The 13822-nt window shown below is 40.4% G+C and overlaps 1 protein-coding gene across 1 annotated transcript in view; it reads right to left on the reverse strand.

Moving 5' to 3' along the window:
• Positions 1–466: 466 nt before the first annotated feature.
• The window catches only part of LOC103608816 (zinc finger protein 383-like), a 14764-nt gene continuing 1408 nt past the window's right edge, over positions 467–13822 (reverse strand). The window contains exon 4 of the mRNA XM_008593207.1: positions 467–927. Within this exon, the coding sequence (XP_008591429.1) occupies positions 467–927 (461 nt within the window). The remainder of the gene's footprint in view (positions 928–13822) is intronic.

The following is a 13822-nucleotide window of genomic DNA, read 5'->3' on the forward strand; positions in this document are numbered from 1 at the left end:
AAACTGAAAGTTAAGTGACATGAGGCTATTTGTGAACTTAAAAAAAAAAAAAAACAACCCCCCTCCCCCCCCACTTAGGGCCGGCCCCATGGCTCACTCGGGAGAGTGCAGCGCTGGTAGCGCCGAGGCCACAGGTTCGGATCCTATATAGGGATGGCTGGTGCACTCACTGGCTGAGCCCGGTGCAGACAACACCGTGCTGAGGGTTGCGATCTTCTTATCCGTCAAACAAACAAACAAAAGAACCCTTAAAAGTACCTAGTTTTGGGCCGCTGTGGTGCACTCCGGAGAGAGCGCGCTGGGAGCGCAGCGACGCTCCCCCCGCGGGTTCGGATCCTATATAGGACTGGCCGGTGCGCTCACTGGCTGAGCGCGGTGTGGGCGACACCACACCAAGGGTTGCGATCCCCTTACCGGTCACGAAAAAAACAAAAAAAAAAAAAAAAAAAAAAAGTACCTAGTTTTACTACAGAAATACTGCTGTGGGCGAGTGTGGCAGGCGCGGGTCGCGCTTCCCGCGCTCTGCACCGAGGTCCCTGGCGCCGGCTGGAGGACGCCGAGCAGTGAGGGGGCCCGAGCCGGGAGCGCCTGGGGCAGCGGTCGCTGCAGAGAGGAAGGAGGGGCGGCTCTTGGCCTCGGGGCCGTGAGACGAGTTTGAGGCCGGCCACTTAGGGGGACTCGGCGGAGGCAATCTCGCCCCGGAAGCCTTGCGGCGGGTGCAGGGCTGGGGGCCTGCGGGCCCCGCTCCGTGTCGGGTGCGCCGTTTCCAGAGTACACACAGGATTATGCAGAGCGTGGATGAGGGAAGCAGCGTGACGGTCGCTGGCGTCCCGTGCTGTGCAGCGCTCTCGCGCTTCCTCTGCCGGCGTTCCAAATCCCAGCACTGTTTGTGCAGCGCTTTGGCTTCCTTCAGTTCTTCAGGACCACCTGGAAAGTGTAGTGGGCTGGTTGAGTCTCTCAATTGAGAGGTCACTGGGAGTTTTCTTGGTAACAGTCTCAGTGTGAATGGGTGTGAACATCACTTGTCTGTGTTAAGTGCCTTGTCCTCACTTTGCTTTTATCTTTAAGGACATGATGTTTGTACCGAGAAATTTCTCTCCCTACCTGCAAAATATCACCCCAGTGACTCCCCTGACCCAAAGCAGTTTCCTTTGAATCAGCCAGTTCTTCCATATTCACGCTCTATGTTCATAGGATCCTCGCCTCCTTCCTAACGTTAGCCCATTTACCAAGAGCACTGAGAGATCAATCCTTTTAGACAGAAGTTTTCTGTATCATCAGTGTTTTGATAGGATCAGTGGAGATGCTCAAAGCATCACATTTACATTTAGTTTAATTTTTTTTAACCTTTGTGTCAAAAAGGAGTTGGGGAGTTGAGTGGAATTTCACCACAGCCCCACTGTTTAGAAAACATTGTTTTGATTCAGGTGTTATTTTTCATGCTTTAGTTTTGACTTGTCCTTGGAAGGCTAAAGGCAAAGGTATGGGGGCTAGGCCACTTCCTTGAAGCTCTCAGAGCTGTAGATGAGCCGTGTGAACCAATAGGTGTAATCTTACCCCAAATACTAGTATAGTGGAAATGTGGTTTATATGACCTTCTTGTTCGTCTAAAAAGTTTTTCCTCCTCTCTTCAGAGGTAGTTTTTCCTCCTCTCTTCAGAGGTAAAATAAAAGTAAACTACACTGTTCAGCTAAGGTCACAGTTTGGCCTAGCTGGTTTTGCTTACGGTCATGCTGCAATCTGTTGGGAAAATAGGGATCACATTTTTAAATCCTCTTCCCTCCCTTTTTTCCCCCTTGGAATTTAAATGGCTGGATTTTTTCTTTTTTTTCCCTGCTTACTACTCTTTTGTGGTGTTGAAAAAGGGATCTATACCTGAGATTAACTTAAACCCCTCCTTGATCTTCTTATTGCCTGTTCAGTTTTGTGTGAAGGAAATAACTGCCCCCAAGTTTTATGTCTTGCCTTCTCTGAGTCATTGGCAGAGCAGAGAGATGCATTGAGCAGTCCCAGGTTCTTTTCACTGATCATTTCTCTCTTTTCCTCCCTGACAGAGCCAGGGAATAGTCCCTGAGTTATGTCCAAATATAGCGCCTGCATTGGGGCGTGGATGGGAGTATGCAAGACAGTGTGTGCATGTGTGTGCGTGCACAGGTGCTGAGGAGTTGCGGTTGCTCCAGGCTCAGACTTATAGTAATTTGACCCTGCACTTGGGGTCTGTAAGTATAGTTACTTATGTCATTGTAATGATTTCACTCCTGTGACATTTTTATCAAACGTGTGAATAAATACATAAAGATAAATTTTAAAAAAAGAAATAGTAATATGTTTAACTGTTTGACTACAGGCATATTATATCATACGTGATACATTCCATATGTGTCTTTTCCAAAATTTGGGACAATCTCAAAAATGGATTAAAATATAGATGTGTAAAAGTAACTTCTTTGCTAACTTGTACTTTATTTTGTGCCTTCGACAGAAAGGTATCTAAGTCTTAGCGTTTTCACATGTACAGGCCTTAAAAAGCAATTTATTACTCAAAGAAGTTCTCAAAACTCAATTATATTTTTAAGGCTTCTGGTGGAAGAGAGGGGGTTAATAATTGTTCCTGTTCTATTTTAAATGAAGAAACACAAGTAGTCTCTAGGAATAGAAAAGAAGAGATAATAGAAGAGAAAGGGCGTGGTTGATTCAGGAAGATGCTCAAGGATAATGGTGCCCTTTCAGGTGCTTATTGAACATCCCTCCTGAGGGCCCACCTGGCACAAGATTCCTGACAAGGTGATGAAGAAAGAAATATAAGTCACACAATCTGGCCATGAACTTTCTCAGGACTGAGGGAAGAGTAAAATGATAAGGAGAAGTACCAGATTCTCTAAGCTGGGACCAAAAGACTCGAAACAGGATCAACTGGATGCCAGAACACTAGCTTTTACCCAGAAGTGACACTGAAGTGAACTGCTTTGAGTTTGATCATGACTCCAGACCTACCGTCAATTGGGAACTAAGCCTGCTTTTTGCAGAATCCAGTTGGAGCCCTTGCAGAAGACCACTGCTGCTGGAGAGAATTTCTTGCACATGTCTGAGCCCTGCTGCAGAGGCAGATGAGAACCTGGCTCAAGGTGCAGTGTGTGGTTTGGACTCGGGACAGTCCTGCTCAGTGAGGAGGTAAGTGAGCCAGATATATATCTAACTGGGAGGGATCTGAATGAGTATCAGTTACAAATTTATTAGAACTAGAAATGGAATCCAAGATGGGTAAGATTGTTGCTCAAAGTTGCACAACTGAGTAGTAACTGTCCTGTAAATTTGAGCTCTCTACCCACTTGCCCATTTGGGATTTTTCTGTTCTATTTCTTCATGTACCAGAATCTGGACCAAAAGAAAAAGAGAAAAAAGAGCTTTCTTTGAGATGGAGAATGAATGGCATGATGAATATAGAGACCAAAGAAGGAGTCTTTCTATTTCTGTTCAAAGATTCCTTAAGTCACTCATTTGTAAAGTTGTTTTATTAACTAAATATTTTGTTCAATGAAATAAAACTCACTACAAAAGCACATAATCACAGATAAAACAGATAAATGGAGAGCCATGGTGATTATAGTGCATGAGGTGGGGGTGGGGAGAGACCTGCACACTGGAGAAGCCTCAGTGCCTGCGGTGGCCCCTGAAGCACTGGGGCAACACAGCTGGGCTCCATGGAGCACAGTCAGAAAACTTTCACTAGAGTCTGGGATCCTGCAGGTTTCTTGTGTAAACTGAGGTCCATGTTCTGTATCCAGATGGGATTAAAATATGGCATAGTAGCTCTCGGGAGAGTATGATGAAGAGTGTGAAAAATCAAAAGTAAAAAGTTAAATTTGCTATATTTTTAGGAAGGGGAACAAGAAGAGAGTTGTTCTTTGTATGAATAAATCACTGTCCTTCATGTCTACAATCACTTACTTGATGCATTGCCATAAGAACTTCTTCAGATGCTTCACGTAGAGAAACAGGTGAGGGAAAACTCGAAAGACCATCTTAGACACCCCATTTTCCTTTTTACTTCTTTCATCCTGAATTGCTCTCAGTCCTCAATCTAGGTTTTCTTTTGTCTTATTTTTCTGGAATTTTCCATGACCCAGAAGCCCCCATCTCTCTTCCAAGAAGTCAAATCCCTTGATGCTCATATCTTTGTAAGCATTGAGACATCCTGGAGAGGGAGAACTTCAGACACGGTCAATGTCTCAAACTCTAAGGGATACCTCATATTCCTGCCTGGGCTCATAAGTCTCTTCAGTAGAATGCATGCCCTCCAAACCAAGGAAGTTTTTCCCATAAGCATAATTTTGCAGCATTACAAAGTAGTAAAAACATGGGATTTGCAGTCAATGGGTTTTGGGTGTGACTCCCAACTCCACCACTTTGTAAGGTCTATGACCGAGTATGTCACTTAAACTTTCTGACCCACAGAAATAGGGTCAGTGATACCTATGTTACCAGTTTTTGTAGGATTGAATGAGACCAAGTGCATTCAGACCTTGTTACAGTGCCTGGCATACATTATGCATCAAATAAATGATAGTTATTATCATATGAGTATGTAAATTGGTGGGTATAGGAAGGTGGATTGTAAAATGAGGTTTGGGGGAGGGAGGGAAAGAAGACAGGGAAGTAAGATTTTTTTTTTTTTCCGATGGGATAACAATATAAAATACAAATATAAAAATAAAAGTGGTGAGTCATTGTGTCCTGGCAAGAGGGCAGAGTGAATGTCTGGCGAGAACAAATGATGAAGAAGGCTTGGTAGTCAGGCTGAGAGGGACTGGGAGCCAGAATGCACTTTTCCTATTTTAAAAAATGCATTTACTGAAAACATAACTTTACAGCATAGGTGACATATTTCATGGGGAAAATTGCATAAACTTGACATTCTACAGATCCCCAATTTTTATTTTACCCATATACTATTTCAGTCTTCTGCATTATACAGTTTTTAAAAAAACTTTTATAAAGTATTTCATAGATTATAGAGACATAACATATGACTTAATTATATTCCCATTTTATATTTGAAAAAGTTATATATCTTGAAAAGTATTCACAGCTTTTTCAAAGTAATCATCAAGGGCCTTCTAACTCTGAGTTTAATGTTCATTTTACCACCACAGCAGCCACTGTAGAATCTTAGGGCATTCTGCAAACTCACATTGCCAAGGACTATTAGGATCACTCCTGTCCTCCCAGTCCACATCAGGCTCAACCCAAAACCTGTTACATCAACAAATATCTATTTATAGCACCAGAAAGAGAACTGGATGTGAAAAATCAGAACACGTGGCTTAGTCCTGGCTCTGCAACCATCTAGCTATGTGATCTGGTGCAAGTCACTGCTCTTCCCCACATTTTCCTCATCTAAAGACACAGAGGTCAGATAACATGTCTCTGAACGTTCCTCTCACATGAAACATGCCAAGAATTTAAGCTCTAATCATTCTGAAAAATAGCTTCCCACAGAAGGGCCTTTCTCACTTTGCCTCTGGTGTCTTTTTACTCATTTTAACTCTAGGGCTCACCTGATATTGGATGTTATCAGTTGCTGAGGAAAGGCTGGGGGTAGATCAAGAAGATAGAGACTGTGTGAGGTGTCTATAATCTAAGGAGTCAGAGAGCTGGTAGCAACGACTGTAGCTGAGGAGGCGTTCATTCTTTCATTCCACAAACATTTATTGAGAGCCTTCCAGCTGGGTCTACTGCATTTCTAAGACTGTGACACTTCCTTGATCCTCTTCTCTTATTCAGCAATTATTGAGCCAGTGACAATTGTTGGCATTTGGAAGTGCATCAGTGGAAAAAAACAAACAAACAAAGACAATGATCCTTGCCTGTATGTAATATGGAATAATATAAATTCTAGCAGGGGGAGATAATTTTTTAATGTACTAAATAAGTCAATTATTCAATAAGTTAGAAAGTGTTAAGTGTTATGGGGAAAAAGAAGGTGAGCTGAATAGGGCATTATGAGAGGTTGGGCAAGAGAAGGAAAGTTGCAGATTTAATGGGGTAATCAGATACTTCTTCATCCTCAGATTCAATCTCTGGCTTGAAACTAAAAAGTAAACTCTTCAGAGATCTAAAAAAATCTTATTCACTGAGAGTGACTCAGATCATTGTCCCATCAATTAAAGAAGTATTTGTTTCCTTCTAGGGACGGTATCTGTAAGAAACCATGAAAAATTTTAGCATTACTTATGAATTTGTACTTCTGGGACTGTCCAGTGACCCCTAGATTCAGACCATGCTCTTTGTGCTGTTCCTGGTGATTTATCTCCTGACCTTGATGGAGAATCCGATGATGCTGTTGGTGATCAACCCCGATTCTTGCCTCCACACCCCCATGTGCTTCTCTTCCTCAGACATTAGTCCTTCCTGGATACATGTTACTCCTCAGTCACTGTGCCCAATATACTGCAGAATTTTGTCTCAGAAAAAAATAACTCGGTGTAGGGCTGTGTCATCCAGAGTTTCCTTTTCATTCTTTCTGGGGGCACTGAAGGATGCTTGCTCTCTGCCATGACCGCTATGCTGCCATCTGCCACCCTCTGCTCTACACTGTGGTCATGAACAGGCCTCTGTGCATTGCAATGGTCAGTGCAGCAAGAGTGATGGAGTTTCTGAACTCACTAATGAACAGTCTTTGTATCCAGAACTTACAGTTCTGTGGTCCCAATATCACTCCCCACTTCATTTGTGAGCTGTCTTCACTGTTCCCTCTGTCCTGGGTTGATCCCACTGCTAACACCATCCTGCTAGCTGGATCTACTGCATTTCTAGCACTTGCAAAACTTCCCCTGACCCTCTTCTCTTACTCAAAAATTATGTTTGCCATTCTAAGTATCTCCTCCTAACTTATTGAATAATTGACTTATTTAGTACATTAAAAAATTATCTCACCCTGCTAGAATTTATATTATTCCATATTATATACAGGCAAGGATCATTGCCTTCTCTGCCTGCTCCTCCCACCTCACTGTGGTGTTTTCGTTCTATGTGATGGCTCTATTCAGGCACATCAGCACCGCTTCAGGACTGATCCTGGAGCTAATAGTCTCTATACAGTGTAGTGTGATAACATTCTTGCTACACTCCCTCATCTACAGCCAAGAACCAGGAGGTGAAGGCAGCTCTGCAGAGGATGCTAAGGCAGCAAATGTGTGTCTCCGAGTAAGAAAGGGCAACAGGATGTTTGTTTTATGAAAGAATCAATCTACAGGGAAAACAACTTTGTGAACTCAGGGCTCCTGTGGAACTTGTCTTTTAATTAAATTCAACTATATTTATTCCTTATTCAAAGTGAAGAGAACTCCAAAAGCTAAGAAATATGGTACTTGGCCCATCCTAAATCTGAGGAAAAGGTTCACGATGTGTCGGCTTCTATGACAGCCTTTGAAAATTAATCTAGAAGGGGTAATCCGGCTAAAGATGAGAAGGTGGGACAAGAACGAAGACCCTGAGCCCAGAACTTTTATTTACAGAGTTACACAAAGGAGCCCGTTAATAAAAGGGAACTGAACAAGTAGACTAGATACAGACGATGCTCTAGAATGAGACAGTTCAGCACCTTCCATTCACATGATCCAGTGGTGGCACAGGCATCAAACGGCATGTGTGTTTGCAAAATATCAAGCAATGATGAAAATAAAGGATGGGCATATTAAATATCCATTGACAGATGAATGGATAAAGAAACTGTAGCATATACGTACAATTAAATATCATTTAGCCTTTAAAGGATGGGCATATTAAATATCCATTGACAGATGAATGGATAAAGAAACTGTAGCATATACATACAATTAAATATCATTTAGCCTTTAAAAAAAAAAGAAGGAAATCCTGTCATATGCTACGACATGAATGAACCTTGAGAATATTATGCTAAGTAAAATAAGCTAATCACAAAAATATAAATTCTGTATGATTCCACTTATATGAGGTATCTGGTGGTTGACAGGGGTTGGAAGAAGGTAGAAATTGTAGCTGCTGTTCAATGGATATAGAATTTCAGTCATGCAAGATGAAAAAGGTATAGAGATCTGCTGTATAAAAATGTGCATATAGTGAACAATACTGTACTGTACATTTAAAAATTTGTTAAGAGGGTAGATTTCATGTTACATGTTCTTTACCCCTGTGTGTGTGTGTGTGTATGTGTGTGTGTGTGTGTGTGTGTGTAGAGAGGGAAAGAGAGAGAGAGAGAGAGAAAGACATATTGTCACACTAAAAATTGGTACTGTATTTTGCTACAATCTGCTCCCTGAGGGCATACATGATAAAACATAGCATTTGAATTTGATGTATACACACTGTAAACCAAAGAAAAATCAGTAGAAGTTGCATGATGTTGACTAAAACATCAAGGCCATTTTTTCATCTATCACCTTAGCAAACATGAAGAAATATGAAACTACACACTGTAAACCAAAGAAAAATCAGTAGAAGTTGCATGATGTTGACTAAAACATCAAGGTCATTTTTTCATCTATCACCTTAGCAAACATGAAGAAATATGAAACACACGATAAAATGGGCAAACAGATACAAGTATATATTGTTGACCACAATTTATATTGGTAAATCATTTCAGAAATCAATCTAGTTATATGTAACAAGAGTGATAACACGGTAGTGCATGTTTTAAAACCCTCTCCTTTTCATAAGTGAAGAAGTTCTCACCCTTTTCCTAAAATGAAGAGGTGCCCAATCTCAATAATCATTGTATCCACTGTTGGGTATATAAATTACTCCTCAAATTCCATCATAGTCCCACTGAATATCTGTTCCTTAAAGATTAAACTGTAATGTTAAACAATTTATATACAAAATAAAAAACAGAAGGAGAGAGGAAAAAATTGTCAGGATGTACAAACAGATACATACATCTAACAAGAAAAGAGAAACTATGCAAATTTACTACAGTTCTCATTTCTCCAATTGGTCATGAGGCCATAAGTGATATCCACGGCTTGCTTCTTCATTATTCATTTTATATTTCCTCTGCCCTCAGGCAGAATCTGGCCAGAATTCTTTACCGAGTGACCTAGTGAAGTAACCCAAATCTTCATTCCTGAAGGGTCTGAGTCCTCAATTGTTCTGCCTTTGGGAGTGGGGCTTGTTAATGCTAATAGTTTTCTATTAACCTTTGCTACTGGGTGTGGAACGACTAAGAGTAAGTTCAGAGGATCCCCAGAACTCTGCACATAGTCAGCCTTGTCCCCATTAGGTGGTAGCCACCCAATTTCCCCATAGTAATCAGGACCAGTAACTCTAGCCGGTCAAGTAACCTCTTTTTCTGTCTTTGATTCAGAGGAATGAAGAGTTCAATACGGCCAGCTGGCTGTCTCATCTTCCAATTCATTGGAACCATTGATATGTCTCTGGTTGAAGCTTTTCTCCTTGGGGATTAAAACCTCCAAATCAGCAGAGCTCAAGGTTGCTGGGATGAGCTATTGGATATAATATTTAGAGGACCACTTACTCTTTAACCCCTTGATTCCCAGGCTCATATATGGGAGAGACAACAACACTTAATGGTCTCTGATTCAAAGAATATCTTGCATTTGTTAACATAGGATCCTGTCTTTCTGGGTGTTGCCTACCAATTGGTGCCATAACTGAGTCTTCAGTAAGCACCCTCCACCTTTCAGTTATCCTAGTCATATCTGGTCGACGGGGTATGTGGTAAGCCCAATAAAAGCCATGAGCAAGAGTTCATTGTTGCACTTCTTTTCCTGTGTAAGGAATTCCTCAACAAGAATCAATGTGTATTAGAGTCTGACTCCATTTTTTGATGTTTGACAGCTAACAGCTTTTAAGCTTTATCTCTCCCTCTTCTCTGTCTTCCCACTTCTAGGCAAGCTGATAAAGTACAGGTGCTCCCACCTTTGATGTTAGAAGGAAGTTCGAACCATCCATGAGAACTCTTAGCCCAGCTCCCCCCACCCCCCGCCGCCCCCAGCCTCCATAAAAACCCCTAGTCGGTCTCCTTTCCTTGTTTTCTCAAGCCATTATTGGACCTGCTTGGGAGCTGCCCTGCTCACCTCAGAAAGCTTTATTATGTAACCATTAAACTTTTTATACCTGTTTGGTGTGTGTTTGGCCATCATCAGTCTCAATATCTCAAGCAAGTTTTGGGTGGCGGTCCATTTGTTTCTGCAGGGTCACTATAACACAATGCAATGTGGAATGCCATGAAAGTAGAAGAGTCATTCTGTGATTCCACAAAAGATGGTGCTGACAGCAACATTATAGGCAGGGAATGTAAATTCATATCCAGAATATGTGTCTGTTCCAGTGAGAACAAGACTCTGCTCACTCCATAATAGAACAGTTCCAATGTAATCAACTTGACACTAGATGACTGACTTCTTCTCCTGGTTAACAGTGCATATTGAGGATTCAGTATTGGTCTCTGCTGTTGGCAGAGTAGGCATTCAGCAGTAGCATTGTCAAAGTCAGCCTGGATAATGGGAAGTTCATGCTGTTGGTTATAGACATAGACTCCATCACTGCCACAAAGGCCGCTTTTTCCCAGGGACCCATCTATCAAGCACTGGAGTGGCTGAAAAAAAAAATCTGTGGATTTCACTGACTGAAATCCATAGAGTGTATCATTCTGTCTAATTATCAAGAGTTTCCTCTGCTGTGGATGTTTTTTGATGGGCATTCACGTGGGGCACAATTATCTTCACAGTCCTCGCCCATTCTGAGAGTTTCATCCACATATATCTTCCCCAGATCTCTTTGTTACCAATCTTTCCGTGATATTCTTTCTAAATCGCTCACCATTCAGAAAAACCATTAGCAACAGCCTGTAGTTAGTGTAGACCCGCACTTCTGGCCATCTTATTCTAGACATAGTGGACAACTAAGTGTAGTGTTTAAATTTCTGCCTACTGGGAAGATTTTCCTTTATGATTGTCCCTCAGGATCATACCCCTGAGTGGGGCTATGATGTGTCAGCTGTATACTTACAGGTGGTACCAGCATATTGTGCAGATCCACCTATAAATCGGATTCCAGTTTTTCATCTTCAATCAACTGGTCATATTGAATACTCTATCCATGGATTGAGAGAGAGGAAGCAATGCAGAAGATGCTGGTGTAAAGGAGTCTAAAGCACATTCTCATGCAAATTACCCATGACTTCTGGATTTGTTCAAGCCTTATGTACCATTTCCATTTGATAATAAATTGATGCTGCACATACCTAATCTTATGACTAGGTGGGTCGAACAACACCCAATTCATAATGGGAAACTCAGGCCAAATGTCCATCTGAGGTTCATGGTTAAGCATTCAGTCTCAAGAAAAGCCCAGTAACAAGCCAGAGCCTATTTTCAAAAAAGGAGAATAGTTATCTGAAGAAGAGTGTATAAACTTGCTTCCAAATCCTAGAGGTCTGTACTACGATTCCCCTATTGGCCCCATATAGCAACCTCATTTGTCATGGATCCATTGAGTATCATTAGGTTTTCTGACTCACAAGGTCAAAAAAAGACCTATAAAGCATTGTGCCTCTATTTTCTTGCAGAGATTACAAAGTGCAGCAACTTATCTTTCATTTTGGATGGTATATGTCAACATTCCTCAGATCACTAAGTGACCAGAAACTTCACTGAAATGGAAGGCATATGATTTTTTGTAAGTTTCATCTCCCTCTGGTTCACATAATCTTTTTCTTAATAATAAAAAGGCAGCTTTATAAATATATATGCATGTAAATATATTAAAAATGCTAATATTGTGGGGAGACTAACGATTATGTGCTTTGTTAAATAATTTCATGGAGTTTCTACTTATCTTTTCCTGTCTTTTTTTCTATTTTTATATATTCAAAGGGAAAATCATACATGAAGTCTACTCAGTGTTATGGGTATAAGCTTTTGAAATTAATCATTGATAGATAGGTAATTAAGTAACTTCCAGTTTTTGGAAGTAACTCTCAGAGCTAGAATAAAATGTGTAATTAACTTAAATGGGGAGAAAATACAGAATCCCCTCATCTTCTTTCTTTCTTTCATTTTTCTTTTTGCATTTAAAAAATGTTATTTTAACATTTACTTGCACATCTTTGTGTGGTACAGTGTGTCGTTTAAATACATGCAAATACTGCACAATGATTCACTTGGGGTAGAAAGCATAGTTCTGTACCCATGAGTTTACCATTTCTCCTCTCTCCTGTTCCCCTTCTCTTCCTGGCCTCTGGTAACCATTATTCTATTATACTTCTATAAGAACCACTTTTTTTTTTTTTTTAGATTTCACATATGAGTGATATCATGCAGTATTTGTCTTTCTGAGCCTGACACTTCACTTAACATGATGGTTTCCGGTTCCATCCATGTCACTGCAAGTGGGATATTATTTTTAATAGCTGAATAGTATTCCAGTGTGCGTGTGTGTGTGTGTGTGTGTGTGTGTGTGTGTGTGTGTATACACCACAGGTTTTTTTAATTCATTCATCCACTGATGAACATTCAGGTTGATACCATCTCTTGGCTATTGTGAATAGTGGTGTAATGAACATGATAGTGCAAGTGTTTTTTGATATATTGATTTCATACCCTTTGGGTATGTACCCAGTAGTGGGANAAAATACAGAATCCCCTCATCTTCTTTCTTTCTTTCATTTTTCTTTTTGCATTTAAAAAATGTTATTTTAACATTTACTTGCACATCTTTGTGTGGTACAGTGTGTCGTTTAAATACATGCAAATACTGCACAATGATTCACTTGGGGTAGAAAGCATAGTTCTGTACCCATTAGTTTACCATTTCTCCTCTCTCCTGTTCCGCTTCTCTTCCTGGCCTCTGGTAACCATTATTCTATTATACTTCTATAAGAACCACATTTTTTTTTTTTTTTTTTTTTAGATTTCACATATGAGTGATATCATGCAGTATTTGTCTTTCTGAGCCTGACACTTCACTTAACATGATGGTTTCCGGTTCCATCCATGTCACTGCAAGTGGGATATTATTTTTTATAGCTGAATAGTATTCCAGTGTGTGTGTGTGTGTGTGTGTGTGCGTGTGCATGCGTGCGTGTGTGTGTGTGTGTGTGTGTGTGTGTATACACCACAGGTTTTTTAAATTCATTCATCCACTGATGAACATTCAGGTTGATACCATCTCTTGGCTATTGTGAATAGTGGTGTAATGAACATGAGAGTGCAAGTGTTTTTTGATATATTGATTTCATACCCTTTGGGTATGTACCCAGTAGTGGGATAGCTACATCATAAGTTAGATCTATTTTTAGTTCTCTGAAAAATCTCCATAGTGTTTTCCACAATGGCTGCAGCAATTTACATCCCCACCAGCAATATAGAAGAGTTCCCTTTTCTCTGTATCCTCACCAGCATTTGCTATCTTTTGATAATAGCCATTCTAACTGGAGTGAGATGATATCTCATTGTGGTTTTAATTTGCATTTCCTTGGTGATTAGTGATGTTGAGCTTTTTTCCCTTAACATTCTTATTTTATTTTTTTAGTTGTACGTGTTTATGGGGTACGGCTTCTTGTTTCAATATGTGCATATATTGTATAATGATCTAATCAGAATAGTTAGTATATTTATCACCTAAAATTTTATTACTTCTTTATGGTTATAACATTCAAAATCCTCTTTTCTGGCTATCTTGAAATATATAATACAGTATTATTACCTATTGTCATCCTAGGGCACTAGGACTTATTCTTGCTATCTAACTGTAACTTTGTAACTTCGTACCAGTCTACCTACCAATCTTTTTTTTTTTTTTTTTTTTTTTTTTT

Source organism: Galeopterus variegatus, unplaced genomic scaffold (genome assembly GCF_000696425.1).
Source record: "Galeopterus variegatus unplaced genomic scaffold, G_variegatus-3.0.2 Scaffold8882, whole genome shotgun sequence".
NCBI classification, from domain to species: domain Eukaryota; kingdom Metazoa; phylum Chordata; class Mammalia; order Dermoptera; family Cynocephalidae; genus Galeopterus; species Galeopterus variegatus.